Genomic DNA, 19208 nt, shown 5'->3' with positions numbered 1-19208 from the left:
TTAAAGGGCCAGCTCATGGACTTTGAACAACTACACGCACGCCCCCCTCTTGAGTTTGCCTTAATTAGGGGGTGGGCAAGTAGGATTGGGGGTCTGAGTTCACATCAAAACTGTCAAAGGAGATGGGGGGGGAAGGACATAGAAAGAGGGGTGGAGGATTCAGGGGCAGGAAAAATTCAAATATCATAAAAGGAAAAGGGAACTTGAAGCCCAGAAGTCATTGTTTCCTTTATTTCAAAGGGAAAAAACCTGCCTGGTTCTCATCCTTTTGATTGATTAAGGCCCTGAATACCTCTCGGCCCCAGAGTGGCAGTCCCTGAATAGACTTGAGGGAATAAAGAACAGCGCAGAACGCGGGGCTGGCACGGGAGGGGGGGGTGTGAAGGAGGAGAGTTCGCTGGCACTTACCAAGTTATAAATAAAAGGCTAGGCACAATGGTACCTTCTCTAAGGACAGACAGTCTTTACAACACTCCTGGCGTCATATCCTGCTGGGGACACTTCAGCTCCTAGCCAAGACTTTGCTTCTTTTATTTTTCCAGCAGTTTAGTCTGAATGCCATAATAAATTCCTGAGAACAAACGCTGCACCGGGGCAAAACCTCAACGTATAGTTGCAAGTGCATCGGGGATCAAACTGTATGTGGAGATTTAAAGTCCCCGCTTCTCAGACGGGTTTTTTAAACCAAGAAAAGGAGTTGACTCTCCCATTTCAGTGTGCAACTTGTAGCCCAGGACAGGACTAACCTCCTCGGTATGCATCTAAGACCACACCACCTATCTTTCATTCCCAGCCTAAGAAAGACAAAAGAACCTTCTGGGCACATCTTGAACTCTTCCTGAGAGATGCCTTTCTGGGAGGCTCACTCACATAGTAAGCTCAGGCCCAGGGGCAGACCAGAGAAGGGAAAACTAAACACATCCGGGATTCTCTGTGCCCATTTCCAAGTTGCTACACCTCCGTATTAGTAAGCCCGAAGAGAAATCCGCAGGTGAAAAGCAGAGGCAGATAGAGGGAAAAAGAGGGACGGATATAGCAAAGTTTCCAAGGAGAGACGCGGAAAGAGATTAGGACAGACAGAAGGAATAGAAAAACCAAGGAGATCAGACAGAAGCACATTTAGAGTGACAGGGACACAACGAGCCCCTTTCCATCTTCACGGCTCTCGACACCCAGGCTGCCTTTCCTAGTTTCAACCTGTCTACCCTTCTCTCTCGGGAAGCGGCATAGAGCTAGTCCCACTCTGGGTCGGCGGAGGCCTGGGCACCGTCAGGGATGGGAAGAGAAAGTAGCCTCTGTCGCCCAATCAGCGCGTGTCTTCGCCACCCGGGACGGTCTCCTCATCGGCCAATCGCAGCTCAGGGCTCCTGATCTAGCTTTGGGTGAAAGAACTAATAAATGCTCCCTCGTCCGGATCCCTGCACTCCGTGTCAAGGCGGGAGGAGACTTGGGACGTACTCCTGCCTCGTCACCACCCTCCCTCCCCCGATCTTCGCGGTGCCTTGAGCACCTTTGCCAGTGGCCCCAGCTGAGGGGCCGATCTGCTAGACTCGCACCAAACTTGTCCGCCCTGGGCTTGGGATCCTGCACTCAAGGGACTCCTCTGGAGCCAGTGGACTTGGAGCTATTAGCGCCCCCTCCCCGCGCCCCGCCTCCCTCTCCTGCCTTTTTTTGGGGAGGAGCTCTCCGCGATCCGGAGAGTTCCCGAGGGTCACCCGCCGCACTGTGCTCGCTTTTCCGTCTCGCCTTCACCTGGATATAATTTGCCAGCGAGGCTGCCCCCAGGATGACCACGCTGGCCGGCGCTGTGCCCAGGATGATGCGGCCCGGCCCGGGGCAGAATTACCCACGCAGCGGCTTCCCACTGGAAGGTACGTTAGGGCCTCAGCTCATCCGGATCCTGGGGCCTGGGATTGGCTGCCGCACCCCAATCCTAGTCTCCGGGGCCTCCGGTCGTGCGTTACCCTCAGCCTCTTCCCTTGGTACTTCCCAACCCCAGAAGCAAAAGTGGGGAGGGGGTTCTCGAGGAGAGCGGGAGAAGCCCCATTTCGCGTTCTGGCTGCAAACGGAGCACTATGCTCACTCCAAGGTCTTGGAGCTTGCCTGGCCTGCTTCGGCCCGCTCCACTTTGCTGGGCTGTTTTGGAGTTACTGCCGCGAGAAAGGTGGACAAGCTTCGCAGCGCCGGAAGCAAGTTCTCTTTTTGTCCACCAAAAGTTGCTACGAAACATTTCCGGCTGCGTTCACCTTGGAATAACTCCTGTTAGTTCGTCAAGAATTTTCCTGCTGTAAAAAATTGAGGTGGCCCTTCCTAATTGAAAGTTTTTAGCACTGATTAGTTAAATGCCATTAAACTCAAGTGGCATCTCGAAGTTTCTAAAATGTTTGGCAGTGGCGCTCCGGTTCGCTTGAAGGTGCTGGGAAATTTCGGGGGAGGTAGAAATCGTTGCAAACACGAACCCGACCAATACTCTTAGGAAAAGCCTGGGGTTCTGGAGGAGCCCTTCCGCCTCGATCCAAAGTAAAATGCAAAGTGTAAGAGCAGTTATTTCGGCTGTGGTGTCCACAGCTAGGCTCGCTGCTGTTTTTTAGTTCTGAAGTGTAACAGGTGATACATGCTGTCACCTGTGTCTCCTTTCGGGAGCCTTCCGACCCTTGTTTACTACACTCTGATCCGGAAACACTAAAGACCTCTCAGGATTTTGAGACAGCCATTGCAAGACATTTTAGACATCAGCCCTATGTCTCCCTCCACTTTGCAGCACCCCCTCTCCCCCCCCAAAAAAGAGAAAATACAGTTTCTCTGCAGCCTTTATCTCGGAGCCAATCGCTTGATTCCCAAAAAATTATATGCCCCTGCATTGGATAATTATTTAAATAAATATAATCTTAAAGGTCCGGGAGTAGGAGTCCAAAGCCTGGTGGTTTGTGTTTAACTGTCACAGGCGAATTGGCCAGAAGGACGCAGAATCAGGTTCTTTCTGCTGCTTTCTGTTCTTCCTAAATGACTTTCCCCTGGGCTCTTTCTTTCGCCTTCTCTTCCCAGTGTCTACACCCCTCGGCCAGGGCCGAGTCAATCAGCTCGGAGGAGTATTTATCAACGGCAGGCCTCTGCCCAACCACATCCGCCACAAGATCGTGGAGATGGCCCACCACGGCATTCGGCCTTGCGTCATCTCTCGCCAACTTCGCGTGTCCCACGGCTGTGTCTCTAAGATCTTATGCAGGTACCAGGAGACAGGCTCCATCCGACCTGGCGCCATTGGCGGCAGCAAGCCCAAGGTGAGCCCGGGGATTGGCTTCGTGGACTTAGGGCCTGTGGTCCAGCGGGTGGGGAGTGGACAGGTTCTAGAGAGAGCAAGAGACTTTCCACGGGCGGTAGTTTTCAAATCTAAGAAGTGTGTGTGTAGGTGTGTGTAGAACTCAGTTGTTATGGTTGCTGGTAGTTCTTGAACGTTGAAAAAGGCTTTGGACCCTTATTTCCCCGATTTCCTATTTCCCTGTAGAGTCTTCCCAACTCCCCACTTTCTGCACTACCTTCCTAGTATGAAGTTAAAAATCTCGGTTAATTCTTGAATAGTTTCTTTCTCAGCTTTGAATCACTCCACCCCCATCCACTTCCAATGCGGACTCTCCTGCAAATTATTCTCAAGAAGTCAAAAGTCAGGAGTGTGTGTGTGTGTGTGTGTGTGTGTGTGTGTGTGTGTGTGTAAATAAACCCCTTGACTTCATTAAACAAATCAGTTTGGTGAGATCCTCGACTTAATTTAGATTTCTTTTTAAAAAGCAAGAAAGTCCTGCTGGCTAGGGAGCAGGAAGAGATCATACAGGGTCTTCTCTTTGGGTTATGCAGGAAAGCCGGTATGATGGTATGATTTTTTTTCTAGTTGCCAGGGGGGGGGCAAAAATCAAATGGGCTATGGCACACTGAAGACTCCCAAACACGGTCCCTCTCCTTTCCCATTTTCTCTCCTAATCTGAGAATCTTAGGAGACAGTTTTTATTTAAGTGGGTGAAAGAGTCATCCTTTCAAATTATCCATGTTTGTCTAATTAGAAACAGCAGCAACGACAACAACCCAAGAACCTAGATACATGGCCTTTTAAATGTCACCCAAATCCTTCCTTAGCTCAGATCTGATCTCTATGGAACCTACCTAATTTGATTACTTATTATTTATTTATTTTTATTTTTATTTTATTTTTGCTGTTCTTTCAAACATTCTCCTTTTAGTTTCGTTTTTGTGCAGATTCGGTGAGTTTTTCTAGGGACTACAAAGTACAGTCCTCCCTCACCTCCAAGCTGTTAGATTTTTTTTCTTTCTTTCTCAGTTTAATCTGGTGTCCTGAGAATCTCTGGGCAGGTGGAGGGTGTCCAGTTTGCCCCGAGTGGCATAATTCCCTGTCATCTCCTTTCTAAACGGAATTAAAAGTCCTCTGGCTAACAGAGGGACATTCTCAGAGAATAGAGGAAGGAGCATCAGAAAAGCCATGAGGTTGGGGCACCACGTCTGGCTCGGAATACTGGGTCCCAACACACCACCCGTCTCTTCTCTTAAAGCAGGTGACAACGCCTGACGTGGAGAAGAAAATTGAGGAATACAAAAGAGAGAACCCAGGCATGTTTAGCTGGGAAATCAGAGACAAATTACTCAAGGACGCTGTCTGTGATCGGAACACTGTGCCCTCAGGTACTGGGTCCATTAACTTTTCCCGGAGGTGCGGCCGTCAGTCTTGTACTCCAACGGACCGTGCCAGCCATAAAGTCGCCCCAATTATCTATCTTGGCTATTGGGAGGCTGTCCTGAAATATTTACAAGCCAGACATTCTTAGTGTTTTATGGAGCACTGGGTGATCTGGTGGTCCCCAGGGTGGCGGCTTGGGAGACAACCTCTGAGGTTTCCCCGCAAATGGATTTCTGCTAAAAAAAAAAAAAAAAAGGCTGGGAAGGAAATGCGGGGTGCAGGCCAAACGATTATTAATATTGATGTTCCCTTCTAAAAAGAAACAAATGTTTTTGGTAACTTCCACTGAAGGGAGATCCAAGCGGTACCAGCGGAGAGTTGTCTGAGGAGCAAAAGGGGGGAAAATTCGGCCGGGTGCGATTTCCCCAAGAGTTCCAGGGTCTGTCCAGTATCATGGCAGTTTGGGAGAGGTCCAGGGGAAAGAAGGACCAGCGCTGGGCCTGCGCGCGGGAAAAGTTTGTTTTTAATTAAAAGGAAACTCCCTTTTCTCCCCCTCTGTAAGAACGATATATTTCAGAGCATGGATTTGTTTACCAGACTGGAATCTGGAAAAAATAAATCGGGAGAATGCATTTTTCTTTTGATTTTTACAATAGGGAATGATTCTTGCAGTTGAAATTTTAAACCCTTTCTATCCTCAAAACAAGTTGATTTGCAGGCGACAGGCTCTCGGTGGTTCTTCCCAGGCCTTTGCGGGGGAGCAGGTCCTCAGGTGGGGAGGGGGGGACGGTGAAGGGTGAAGCTGGTGGAAGACGTCTCTTTAGAGTGTTCAGAGACAAGTAGCCAACCGATTCTCAGAGAGGGACAGGACGCTTCTCGTACTGAATTGGAGGTGCAAGACCTTCAGGTTTCATGTCCAGTTTAAGTTATTTAAACACCACGAAAGTGTGAGGGTTTTTAAGACGAGGAGAGAAGCAGTTTAAGACCGAGAGAAAGCAGAAGGTCCCCGGATGCTCACAGATGCAGGACACAGCAGTGAGCCCTGCTCAAGGGTAGGGAGAAGGTTGAATGCCTTAGCTGGGCCTTTGAGGTTTCTTTGAGGTCATTTTCCCGGTGCCTCTCATTCGAGTGCGCTCCCTTCCTCCTCTTGTCCCCAGTGAGTTCCATCAGTCGCATCCTGAGGAGTAAATTTGGAAAAGGAGAAGAGGAGGAGGCGGATTTAGAAAGGAAAGAAGCCGAGGAAAGCGAGAAAAAGGCTAAACACAGCATCGATGGCATCCTAAGTGAGCGAGGTAAGGGGGCCCAGTGGGCCACATGCTTCGACGGGCGCTGGTTTTTAGACTTGTGGTCTGCGGTTGCATCTCCGGCTTCAGTCACAGCCACCGCTATCGGAAAAGACATTCAAGTGAAAGGCCAGAAAGGTACTTGGTACTAAGATTTTCTCTATTCTAATTTTTATTTTAATTTTCTGGTGATCGAATCCAGCGTCTCATACATGCTCGTCTCATACAGAGTGCTGTACCTCTGAGCCACATGAGTTTTATTCTCCACCATTTTTAGTCCTGAAATGAGTTGCAGGTGGACACTTCTGAGTGGAAACTAAACTTCTCTGAAAAACATTATATGGGCCGAGAATGGGGTAACAAATGAAATCTGGGAAACTGAAGTAGATTTTATGCTCTGGGAAAACTGCATGTGGGAAAGAATTGGTTCGTTTGGGCAGTGGGAGCATAAAGATGCCATATTCCTGCTGATTTTAAATGTGTGTGTCGGTGTGGACACAAGCTGGCTACTTTTCATTCATTTTCAAGAGGGATGAGGTTTAACCTGAGTGCGTCTGGCAACCTCCTGTACCCAAGTGGTGGGTTTTATCTTAAAAGGATCTGTGTCCTTGAGTCCCTAGTGATGTCACCCTCTGTTCCCCCCCAGGGGTATAGACCACCCAGTCCTTGTTGGCTGTGATCTGTCAGCACCAAGAGAAAAATCTCCCTCTAGGGAATCGAGAATTATAGGCTGTTTCCCTATTACCTGTTTGGAGAGTCCTCTTCAAACATAAAAGTTTCCAGAAAGAAAGAATCCTTTTTCCACTAGGGGCTTTCTGAAATGGAAGAGGAGGAAGAGAGTGTCTTGGTAGATCTAGTACCACAGACTGCCCTGTATCTATTCCTTTACCTTCACTGTGTAGCCTTGAGACAATTCTAGCCTTCAGGAAAGCTGCTTTACAAACTAATTGGAAAGCGGCATCTTCACCGTCTAGAGGCAGATGTTCCTAACCAAATGCCCAGCTTCTGATAGAGGGAAGCCCAGATGCTCTGGGACATCCATATCATCAGGAAAAGGCATCCCAAATGAAAGGAGGTCAAGCAGGGAGACAGCACAGGTTGTTGCTTCTCTGTCTTTACCCCGGTGGGCAGGGTCGGGTGTGGGGGGCTTCTGTAAACTCTGTGAAAGCCAGGAGAAATGCTTTCCTGGTCACCTTTGTTTTTATTCCAGCCCCACCTGCAGTCTAGAAGTGCTGGGTTACAAGAAGTCTGGGGGCTGAGGACCCAGGCTTCTCCCAGGCGGGATGGGCTCCCGTAACAGAGGCTAGAAGAGCCTTAAGTTATGGGAGAGGCCTTGCTGGGATCCATAGCTTGGCTACTTGTTCTTAGAAGTGGCAGCCAGGCAGACCAGCCGCTTGCTCCCAGCAGCAACAACTGAGGCCCAGGAGACAAAACGTCCCAAATGAGCTGGTCAAACATTTGTACAACTTTTCCAGCGTTTACAAAGAAGGCCTTCTCTACACAATCTACACTTGGAGATGAACTTGGGAGACAAAGCCTGGAGAGTCCATTGAAACTCACACTTTAGCTTGGCCCAGACAAAGCTGCAGCTCAGAGCAGCTTGATGTGAACAAAGGAAGGCAACCTTTTTATAATTCAAGGAGAAAAGAAGAGAAAACAGCCCCACAAAGGGCCCAGAATAGACATTATGAGCTTGCAATGAGGGATGAATTATTCAATGAGCCCCAGTAGCTGCCGAGCCAGGAAGTTTTATGGACTCTCTAGCGTGGAAAAAGTGGCCATTTCACCTACAAAATGTTTCTAGTCTTTTGGGTCGTCTAGCTGGGCCGGTTGCCATTCAAGGGCAATTGCTACCATTTTTAAAATCAGAGTGTTTCCCCCAGTGGGGGCTGTGTCCTTGAACACACACACACACACACACACACACACACACACACACACACACACACACACACACACGCCCCTCCCTCAGAAGCTGAAGTCTAATTTAATTTGGGGTTGTCAAGGAAGACGCAGCCTGGGTCCCTTTAGTGCCTCCAGCTTCCTTTCCGGATGAACCCTGGAGGGCAAGAGGGGCCCAGGGAAAGGAAGAGAGTAAGATGCAATTTGAAGTCTAGAAACCTCAAATATTCCCCCTCTGTTGTTTGGGCATCAAAAGTCTCTCCCACTTGTAAAATAGAGTGGAGCTTGAGAAAGGGCTCTCTGATTCCTGGCAAAGGGGAGGGAAAAGCTGGCGGAGGAGGGACTTTCGGGTGTCCCACCACTGCCGTGTGCTCTTGCCAGATGGGCCTGGTACCTGCTGCTGAGACTGGCTTTCCTGGACACAAATTGGGCTTGGGGTCTGCTTGGCAGACGCTTGGATGCAGGGAGAAAGGCACCCAGAAAGAGGTCAGAGATACCCTCTTCTTTTCACGATCTTGTCCCTTTTCCTAAACGATCTTGTCCCTTCTGCCTTTCCCAATTTTCCCTTCCTCTCGTCCAACCCACAAGCAATGAGTGCGTCCTGCTTCGCGCCCCGACGCGACCTAAAGCTATGCACCCCTGCTGGGTCCATCCTTCCTGATCCAACACCCTGGTGGGTGGGAAAAGGAGTGCGCGGCCCGGGACCTTTCACCGCGGCCCCAGCACCAGAAGCGCGGACGGAGCAGGCGCAGCCGGACCAGCGAAGTCCGAGCTTAGGCACCCCAGGCTCTGGCAACTCAATGGGCGCCTCTGTTTCTCCCCCGGCGCGGCAGAGCGGGCCCGCGGGCGCCGCCACAATAGCTCGGGCCCCCGCTGCTGCGCCCTGCGCCAAAGCGCCGCGCCGCCCCTCCCCGCGCTCCGGCCGGCCCGCAGCTTAGCTCGCCCGGCTGCAGCCGACTCAATTGCCTCCTTTATGTCCCTCTCACTTTCATCTAGACACAGCCCGCCTCCCCCTTCTTCTCCTCTCTCTCTCCTTTTTTTCCTACCCTCCCTAGCCTGAGGCTCACATTAGTGAAATTTCTGCAACCTCCCCCATTTTTTTTCTTATTTTAAAGAAAGCCTTTAACACAAAAGCGGTGACTAATCGATAGAAACTGCTCCTTCATCATCCTCTCCTTCTCCTCCTCCTCCCCAGCCCCCCCAGCTCCCTCCGCCTCTTCCTCCTCTTCCTCCTCTTCCCAGCCCCCTCCCTTTCTCTCATCAGGGTGACGCTTTTCCTGTTTGTGAGTTTTGGGCAACATTTTTGCTTTGTGCGGTAATGGAATTACCGGACAGACGGGGACTGTAGATGGACACGCGACGGCAAGACTCTCGCTTAAATATTTAGATGCAACATTACAATTACGGACTTGTTGGCTTGGCTTTGAAGTGGCCGTGCGGGAGCGCAAGGGGAAAGAGGCCAGATTGCCAAATTGATGTTTTGGTTGGGACTGGAGACACACTTTCACCGGACTCTTTCCCCCTTTAGGAAAAAAAACGTAAATAAGCGTGGGAGGTTTACAACAATTGTAGGGGTGAAGCAGAGAATTCGGGCACAGGATCACTGGCAGCCGATATTCCCCTCACATTTCTTCAAATTGTGGGGGGGGGGCTCTCTCTTTTTAAAATTATTTTCAGAAAATGAAAGTGTCAAAAGTTTTTCTCCAGACCGTTTTGTGTGTAAAGTCATGCTCTTTTCTGGAATTAATAACAGATGACGTCAGATTTAAAAATGTATATCTATTAAAATTTTAAAAAAGGTAAAGTTGTTAGACTATTTCATTTTCAGTGCGGAAAGCACTTTCGAATGAAGGGAGTCATGTTGTGAAAGGCAAAGCCACTTGCTTCTTCCAAGTCGGTAGGGAAAGGAATTGTTGGTGGCTTGGTAGCGCGGGATGAACTTTCCCACAGATTAAAATAATGGGGCGTAGGATCACAGACTTGTGGACCCAGATCTCTTATTGCTGGGCACTTCCTGACCATCTCAACCACTTATCAGGACCAGGAGTCTGCTCTCGGCATCATATCTGGACCAGGAGTGAAAATTTAAAGTTCTGAAGCCTTTGCAATTACTCTCAGAGAAAGTCCTCATTTTTTTTTTAAAAGTATTGGTGATGACAGTACTTGAATTGGGTCACCATATTGCAATAACATACTAGTCTAAACAATGGGGAGGTGTGTGTGTGTGTGTGTGTGTGTGTGTGTGTGTGTGTGTTTGTGTAGTCTGCCCTTAGCATGTTTTAAAGTTTCTCATTTGACTGGGCTGACTGCTGTATGCTTACTTTTTGGCCTTATTGAACACATGCCGATTTTCTAATTAATGCCTGAAATCACATGTTGATTTTGGAGGTTTGATGTGATTGTTGATAGCACCGGAACAGGAGGTAGGGGCTTCCAGTGTGTAATAATTACTGAAGGGTCATTTAAGAGTCCCCAGGGTTGAGTCATAAAACCCACTCGGGCGGTGAGGCGGAACCAGAAAGTGTGCCTCGGTTCAGGCGAGCGGAGTATACAGAAATCAATCAAGTGACTAGGAGCATTGCACCCAACCCTAGCGGTTTCAAGATCCATGAATATTCCGAGGACAAAACAAAACAAAAAAAATCCCTCTTGATCATAGATTAAATGTTCAAGATCTATACTAAATGCATGGCTAGAAACGTGAAAAGCTCAGTGACAAGTTTGGCCTATCCTGGGTCCCAGCAAGTTTCAGTTCAGTGCCACCCTACGACAGGTAACTTATTTATGCACCTCAGTAAATGGAGATTAAGGAACTATTAAGAAGAAGAACATACCGGGCCATGTAACCCTCCAGCCACCAAAGGGTAATTAAGCAGTGAGCTTCGAGTCTTATCTCACCAGCCGGCCGCTCCAGAGGAGTTTTACAACTAGGAATTAAAATCTGAAAGGGGTGTTTTCTGTAGCTCTGGCCAAATATTGATTAAGTAGCTGTTTGGTGATACCACTGTCATCCATTAAAAGGAGCTCAGCCCCCTCAGTGGCCACCTTCTTTTGTTGGGGCTTCTTACCACACAGATCAAAGCAGGATCATTTCAATTTATCTGTTCTGGAAAATCCTCCTTTTCCTCTGAAATCTCTAAGGAGGAACTGACCACACTCTCCTTGGAGAAAGAGAAGGATCATGGGGTGTTTTTTCAATTATCCTGTGTCGATTTCATGTTCAGAACTGAGTCTGAGACTGAGATGGTGGTTTTGTTTTTTTGTTTTTGTTTTTCTTTTTATATCAAGTTGATTCTCTTTTAGGGAGGGGGAAGGGGAGCTAATATCTTGTTATGGCAAATTCTCTAGATATGACTTTGTCAGTGTAATTGCCATCCTGGCTGGGATATTCTGTAGGAACGATACCAGGTTTTTTAGATGTAAAATTAGACAGAAAATAAATTGCACTGTGAGGTATAGAGGCTGTATCCTCCTATGTGCCACATGCAATAAGTTTGTGATTACAGATGATTAGACGATTCTCTTGTGTGTTTTTAGATCTCTGCAATATGGGAGCAAATATGTGTTAGTGTGTGCAATGTATGTTGTTGGCATTTATTGGTCACTAAGAATTAAGTTGGTCCTGGACTTTATAAAGACATACTTCTCCTGGAAGCTTCTCTGCGAGAGGGATCAGAATTTGAGGTAACAGCACAGAACTTAGTGTTGGAAAAAACACCTGAATCCCATCATGACTTCTGTAATTGTTGATTTTTAGATCAACCATTAGGTTTTGTTTGTTTAAGGATTTAATATGTTTGCCTTGGTTTTTTTCCTTTTTTTATGATGGCAAAAAAATTCTTTCAAGGGCTCCTTTGGAAATATACCATTTCTGTGCTTAATTTGCAAATTCCAACAAATTACTCTGAGGTTCTACAATTTATGCCAGAGTCAGGCTTTGGATAGTTCACTGTACATCATGTATGTGCCACCATATGAGACTTTGAAAACTCCTTTGCAGTGAGCATTTGGATTCTAAATAATGGTTTTATAAGGGTTTATATTTTTTATTATTTGTTTTTTCATTCTTAAGCAAGGTGAATCTTGACATGTACTGGGCAATTTGGCACACTTATAAATGCTTTAAAATATTTTATGTCAGAATCCCCTATGTTAACTCACAATTTATTTATTAATACTTCATCTACGTTTAAGTACACACTAGCAGAACCAATCAATCATTACAATGTAGCATAACCACCTGACATTGATCAAACTGCAAATTAAAGTCAGCTCAAGTATGTGATGGTTCGCCTTTCTTGAGTCAGATACAGCGTTGTTGTCTCTTACATATGCGTGCAGGTTTTCTTTTTTTTAATAGACATACAGAGTTAAAGTAACTTTCTCCTCTTGACAGTTAGTGTGCTCAGACATTGCCAGGGAAACCATAGATCCCAGATTCAAGTTGGGCCTGATCTTAGTACCAAGACAGGATTGCCGATCTAAGAACAGATTGGCTGTGTCTGGGGACTATGGTCCTGCTCAGGTTCTCTCTTCCATTTTGTTCTATTTAAAATCCTGCAGCAGGGTTGGTTAGGGATTTAGCTTAGTGGTAGAGCGCTTGCCCAACAAGGGCCTGGGTTCAGTCCCCAGCTCTGGGGGGTGGGGGTGGGGGTGGGGGTGGGGGTGGGAGGAGAAATCCTAATTCTGAAAGTTCAGTTTAACCACTAGATGACACTTTGAGAATCCAGACACACTAAGCATATTTCTCTAGGCTCTTCTGTACTTCCAAGAGCCTACTTCTAAAACCCTGCAGCAACATTTAAAGCCCTATAAACTTTGCTATGTGTCATGTACCCAGAGAGAAAATGAAAGAGAACTTCCGACCTTGTTATTCTCTCTGCAGATGACCATAAACATGGGAGGAGGACTGCCCTATGGCTGCCCCATGTCTTCCTGCAGTTGGGGCCCTTCCATATAGTTCCTCATATATGGTCACCCCCCCAAACCATAAATTTAATTTTGTTGCTACTTCATAACTGTATTTTCGTTACTGTTATGAATCATGATGTTAGTATCTGATATGCAGGATATCTGATATGCAACCCCTGCGAAAGGGCCAGTTGAACCCCCAAAGGGGTCGTGACCCACAGGTTGAGAACCACTGTCCTACTGGGGGGGGGAAGCACCTTCACCCCACCTCACCCCTCCTCCCCCGCCCCATTCACACCAGTCTTCAGGAAATCAGACATTCTCCTCTGTTTTCTGTCACTGCTGCAGTGGGCAGTTTTTGCTGTCAATTGAATATTGCCCCTCTAGTAAGCTGCCTTCCATCAGTGTCTGCTGGGCTTAAAAACTGAAACAATGAGACATTTCCAGTTCTCATTGTGACACTAGCAGTCGTCACCCACTGTCCAACTGATTGAGATACATTACAGTGCTTCTCAACATTCCTAACCTTGAGACCCTCTAATGCAGTTCCTTCCGCTGTGGTGACCCCAAACCATCATTGGCTACTTATAACTGTAATTTTGCTACTGTTGTGAATTGTAATGAAATTATCCGTGTTTTCTGCTCTTCTGAGGCAACCTCTATGAGAGTCCTTTGACCCTGAGAGGGTCTCGACCCACAGGTTGAGAATCGGTGCCTTAGACAGTTGCCCTTGTCAAAGCCCTTGTCAAAGGGAGACATGAAAACGAAGCTGAGAATATTCACATAGGTTTTATACGTTCCTACTTTCGATTTCTGGCTTTCCTTTGTTCCTGATTTAAAAAAAAGGAGCAGATATTTCTGTTGCGTTAAATGGCCACTTCTCTTTTTTAAAACAGAAATTATATTTCAATCAGGAGCACCTGGGTAAAATTTAGAACTTGACGTGATATACTTGTCTCCCAAAAGGGAAATTGTTGAGAAGGCAAATTAGTTTACATGGCAAATAACAAGAAGTTTACAGCATTTAAAATTCCACTGCAGGACTTTCGGTAAAGCAAAAGAGAAGAACACACACTACACATTGGGCCAAAGCAAGTCAGCCTACGTCATCTGAAATTTTACGTGTTTTTACTGCAGTGACAAACAATCTTTCCTATGGAGGCTAGACTTCGTGACAGGAAAAAAAAAAAAAGAACAGAACAAAATAAAACAAAGCTTCCAACTTACTCTATCTTACTCTATGTTTCTGTCCGTGGACCGCCCCCCTTCAGTAATTCCCTGGCTAAATTTTCTTATGGGCTTTTAGCCGTCCAGTTTTGTTGCATTTATAATAGCATATTAATACCAGTTCTCAATTCTAGGGGCCAATTCTGCTTGTTCTGGACCGGACTCGACAGATTCCATTCAGAAATAGCTGATTAAAATGCTTTGCAATGAGTAAGGGAGTCTCTTTAGCACTGACCAGCAAGGAGGAGGAAGTGGGTTACAGCTCCATTTTCAGCATGTAACGAACAATTCATGAGATCGTAATAAGAATTCAGAAAGTAGATTTATGGAAACTTAAATGTAGCTCTTAAAAAATTAAACTAATAAGTATGGCTCTAGAAATGACCGTAGCATTAAATGTGCTTGGTTTTATTCCATTGGATGGACACCACAAGTAAATAAGCTAAGAAAGTCACTTACTTTGTAGTTTGTATTATAGCATGGAATCGTTTACATTTATTTCTGTTTTTCTAGTGAATGTGGATATGGTCACATGTTGCATTTTAGAAGAAAGTCAGCACTTTCATTTTGTAAGGTTTTTTTTTTTATGACTAACGTAGATATATTAAAAAGCCAGCAGTCATATATCCTCTTATTTCTTAGCATGAAGTTCTAGAATAAATGTGGAGTTTGTTTATTTAATTTCTCTGGTGCTGGGGATTGAACCCAGGGATCAACTATTCCAGAATGCATTGTATCACTCACTCCCGTCCCCAAGTCTCAAACATGTATCCTAAAGTTTTATGTTCAAATGTCTCATCATCATTAAGAAAATTGTATCTGAAGGGTGTCTTTGTTTCCCTCAATTATCATAGCTGAGTTTAATGTGAACTGAAGAAAATTAATTGGTGTAATTTATATTATTGTAAAGAAAATGGTAGCCATCATTTTGTTCTGAAGCCTCCGCTGGACAGTTTCCTGGTTGAATGTCATTTGAGCATTGAGTGTTTTTTTCCTGTCTGATTTAGTAGTTTTCTATATGGTTCTATGCTCTAAAAGAACAAATTGCCCGGAGTAGAAGGGGCCCGTACTTGCCTTACCAATGAGTCTTTGAAACTGAGACCAAGCAGTTCACACTATTTAGGTGTGACTTACTGAACTTCATTTTTGGTGCTCATGAGAGAGGAGGTGCGTCATGCCACTTTCCAAGTGTTCAAGATGGTCGAGTACAAATTACATCTATCCTAGCTCAAAGTCCTGGTGGGGTAGGGGGCAAAAACCTCTAAACATGCTGAGAAAGTGACCAGCCCACAGACTAGCAGATGGGCTCTGCCCAAGGGCAGTTAAAAGCTTAATTCAAGGCTTAGCAACAATGAAGCCCAAACACACACACACACACACACACACACACACACACACACACACACACTCCACACACACACACACACACACACACACACACACACACACACACACACACTCCACACACTGCACTTTCCCCATGCCAGCAACTTGAGTCCACAGGTAGCTGTTTAGTAAGTAGAAAAACTTCATTGATTTCATAGGTTTGAAAAATGACAAAATTCTAAAAATTTCACAGAATGTCAAAGGATATTTAATTCCTTTTCCGTTCCAGGCTATTGCTGTTCTCTCTCAGATGAATTTGCTGTTTGCAAACTTTTGTTTATCTGTTTGTTTATTTTGCCTGCTCAAAGACAGGCCAACTGCTTTGTGAAAGTTGATCCCAATGGATTTTTTGTTCCTGAAATTCTGAAACCCGTTTAATTGGTGCCGTTCCCCACCATTTCCCACTACTGTGCCTTTCAGCCGACCCACTCTTAAATATTCTCGGAGTTCTGCAGGTGAGATTACCGGTGCATTCTCAGGGTTTTGTGCGTGATCCTTCTTAAAACTGGAGTTTAGACGTGTTTAGGAAGCTTTCTAAAGTAGCCATCTTAAGATGAAGGATAAATTATAATGACCTTCGAATTTGATTTCCTTCTATTCAACCCCACACGCACCCAAAAGTGGTGGTGACACTGTGTGTGTGTGTGTGTGTGTGTGTGTGTGTGTGTGTGTGTGTGTGTTCGCGCGCGCTCACATGCGTGTGGGAGTGTGTGTGTGTCCTGCTTTACTGGTACGCACTGTGAATGAAATGAAAGTAGCTTGGTCATGAGGCTCTGGGGACCCAGAGCTCCTGCCCCTGTCTCTGGCTGGAGCCTCATGACTGTGCAGGCCCTGGCCGCATGGAAGGTTGTTTTCTTATCCCCGCATGCACTGCTCTGAACTGTCTCAGAAATAGGTCAACCTGGGGCATGGCCGGTTTACGCAGCTGTTGCGGCTTAGACAGCACAGCAGGCAGTCCCTGCTCCTTGGCTGGCCAGGGCCCCCGTAAACTGATAAAAACTTATTGGAGAGCATGCCACCTTTTTTTCTGGATGCCCTCTATCCCCCCTGAAGGCTTTCAGATGCGAGGATACTTCTAGGGTCTGTGAGCCAGGTCTCAGCTCCACGGACAGGCTTCCAGTCTTGAGATGAGATCCTGACAAGCTCACACTCCCGATGACACAGACTCCCAGTCAATTTATAGTTTCGAACCACCATATTTATTTTTTGGGCGGATAAAACCCTTGCTTTGTACGAATTCTGAAAGCTATAAATGGAAGCAGGGTAACATGTTTTCATTGCCCTGCCTACTAGATATCAATCAATACCTTGTTTTTCTGGAAACTATGAACAGACATGCCATTGCCCTCTACCTCCGTCTGTCCCTCGTGTGTGCATATGTTTTTTTTTTTAACCATTTACAGAAATGGCAATTTTCTCTGTCGATGCAATTCTACCTCTCTACCTCTTTTTTTTTTTTTTTTAACTCTACATTATGTCTCAGAAATTACTCTTCTAGGGGGTTTTCTGAGCCCTGTTTGTATAGCTGCATAGTATTCCATTGTATTGACAGAGATTGATTTATTTACAGTCAGACTGTCTCCAATGTGACAGCACCAGTTGGCACAGATGTGAGTTTATTTATAAAATAAGGGGATGGCATTTGTGATTTTGAGAGCTTTGATGGAATTTGGGTTGTGCATGGAGAGCAAATGGTGGAGAGGCTGAACATTTGAAAGGTGGGAGTGTGTTTGCCTTGCGGGGGGACCCTGTGAAAGGCAGACGAGACGTTTTCCCTCCGTCGAAGTCTGTGGGTGGAAGTTTTGAAATAACTACTAAATTACTGCTCGTCCCACTAGCAGTGATGCCTTCTCGAAACTTATCCAATATTCCTTTCTTTCCCTGAACAGAAAACCTAAATTTAAGCAATTTTTCCTACTTATTGGGTCCTTTTAAAATTCTTTTTTGGTAACTTTATTTAATTTCACTCCTATCTAAAGCAGTCTCCTGGTGTTAAGTTTTTTTTTTTTTTTTTTTTTTTTTTTTTTTTTTTTTTTTTTGGCTTACATTTGTTTTGTACTAGAGACATTCTGAGCAGTTTATAAAAATTAGAAGCAACTTAATTTTAACCATTAAGCTATAAAAGAGAAATTGTCTTCTGAGGATCTCTAAGCTGGGTTTGAAGTCACAAGTCTGACTTCAAACTGTTAGTGCTGTAGCTAACTTTGAGAAGTGCTGACTTGGTGTTTCTTCATTTGGTAATGGCTGACTTTCAATGTTGCACATTTTAAAGGAGTATGTATCTGCTCCCCTCGTACACACCAAAGACTTTTTATATTTTTCCAAATACCTTACCTCTCTCAAATTATTTTGGCCTATTTCCCCTTAAATCCTATGCTTGGGAACTCAGTTGCTCAGACTTCCCTAAATTGGGAGTTAGTCTGAGTCAAGCCAAAGAGAACGGTGCCCCAGCTTTGCCAGGAAAGACAAGACACCCCCAAAGCCCAGAGATGGGGGTGATGGCAGTGCATAGTATTGTGAACCAATTATTCAAGCCACCCCTCCTTAGGGACAGACCATCTAGTAACAGGAAAAAATAAAGGGCCAGGAGAAGAAAAGGCTTCTGAAAATTAAAGTCTTCACTGGCTAAAGCAAAATCTGCAAAAGAAAAGCAAAACTTCTCTCTTGACTACTCTCTGTCCATCCCAAGATGCTCAGCTCACACCGTAGGCATAAGGCAGAAAGGCATGCATTCTGCAAGCTGAGAGAGACACCACTAGCTTCTTGGATCCCCTCTGCTTTCCCTCTGCCTTGCCTGTGAGATCTGAAGTGGTTGGTTAAGCAGTATGAACTGGCTTGGTGTTAAGGGCAGTTGCAGAGAGCCAAGAAGAATCAAAAGCAGGCTTTTCCCTCTCCCAGCCTGGCTGGTTCTTGATTTGAATTGAATCAGGCCCATCTTCTTTGGCATTTCATTCTATCTGTAAGAGTATCCAGCTCCCTGTGTAGGAGGGAAGGTCTTCAGGTGCCTAATCCCCAAAGGAAGATCCTGATGTGTTTCCTTGTGGTTGCAAGGTTCTTCTCAGGAAACTTAGACCATACAGAGTGGATTGACTCAGGGCCACTGTGTGTAGAGTGATGAAACTCTGGATATTTGACCAAGCCTCGAAATGCTTTTATTTGTAGGTAAAGAGAGACAAGATAGTCAGCTTCTAGGGGACTAGCTTCATAGCCCTGAGAAGATGCCTTTGGGGAGAGTTAATTATTTTTTAAACTCTATTATTATTTTATGTACATGAATGTTTTGCCTGTGTGCATGTCTGTGCACTGCATATGTGCCCGATGCCTATGGAAGCCAGAAAAGGGAGCCTGATGGAGTGTAGTTGTGAGCCAACATGTGGGTGCTTGGAACCAAACTCATGTTCCTTGCAAGAACAAGTGCTTTTAACCACTAAGCCATTTCTCAAACCTTAGGAGAGACACTCTTGCTTTCAATTTGTTAACTCTCTCTCTCTCTCCACCCCCCCTCTGTGTGGTGTGTGGTGTATCTGTTGCATATATTTGAGTGTTTAGTAAATGCTCCCATATGTGTGTTTTCCATTATGCTTTATCTATTTCCTTGACACAGGTTTTCCCATCAACCAGATACCATTTAGGCTTGTTCACACGCTCTTGGGGTTCACCTGTTTCTATCCCTCAGTACTGGGGGGTTGTAAGCATGCACATGTAGGCATGAAAGCATTTCTGGCTTTTTAAATAAATGTATGTACTGGGGATTCAAACTCAGGTCTACATGCTTACAAAGCGAGAACTTTTACCCATTGAGTCATCTCCCCACG

General features: G+C 45.7%; 1 protein-coding gene across 2 annotated transcripts in view; it reads left to right on the top strand.

The window, feature by feature from the left end:
• Positions 1–1402: 1402 nt before the first annotated feature.
• The window catches only part of Pax3 (paired box 3), a 96538-nt gene continuing 78732 nt past the window's right edge, over positions 1403–19208 (top strand). Inside the window, 4 exon segments of one of the 2 annotated variants that reach the window (NM_053710.1) lie at positions 1403–1871; positions 3046–3281; positions 4560–4689; positions 5842–5976. In NM_053710.1, the coding sequence (NP_446162.1) occupies positions 1787–1871; positions 3046–3281; positions 4560–4689; positions 5842–5976 (586 nt within the window). In that variant the 5' untranslated portion in view covers positions 1403–1786. 2 annotated transcript variants of the gene reach the window in all.

Source organism: Rattus norvegicus, chromosome 9 (genome assembly GCF_021556685.1).
Source record: "Rattus norvegicus strain SHRSP/BbbUtx chromosome 9, alternate assembly SHRSP_T2T, whole genome shotgun sequence".
Taxonomy (NCBI): Eukaryota; Metazoa; Chordata; class Mammalia; order Rodentia; family Muridae; genus Rattus; species Rattus norvegicus.
Note: the sequence above shows the minus strand (reverse complement) of the source record. Positions and strands in the feature narration are given on the sequence as shown.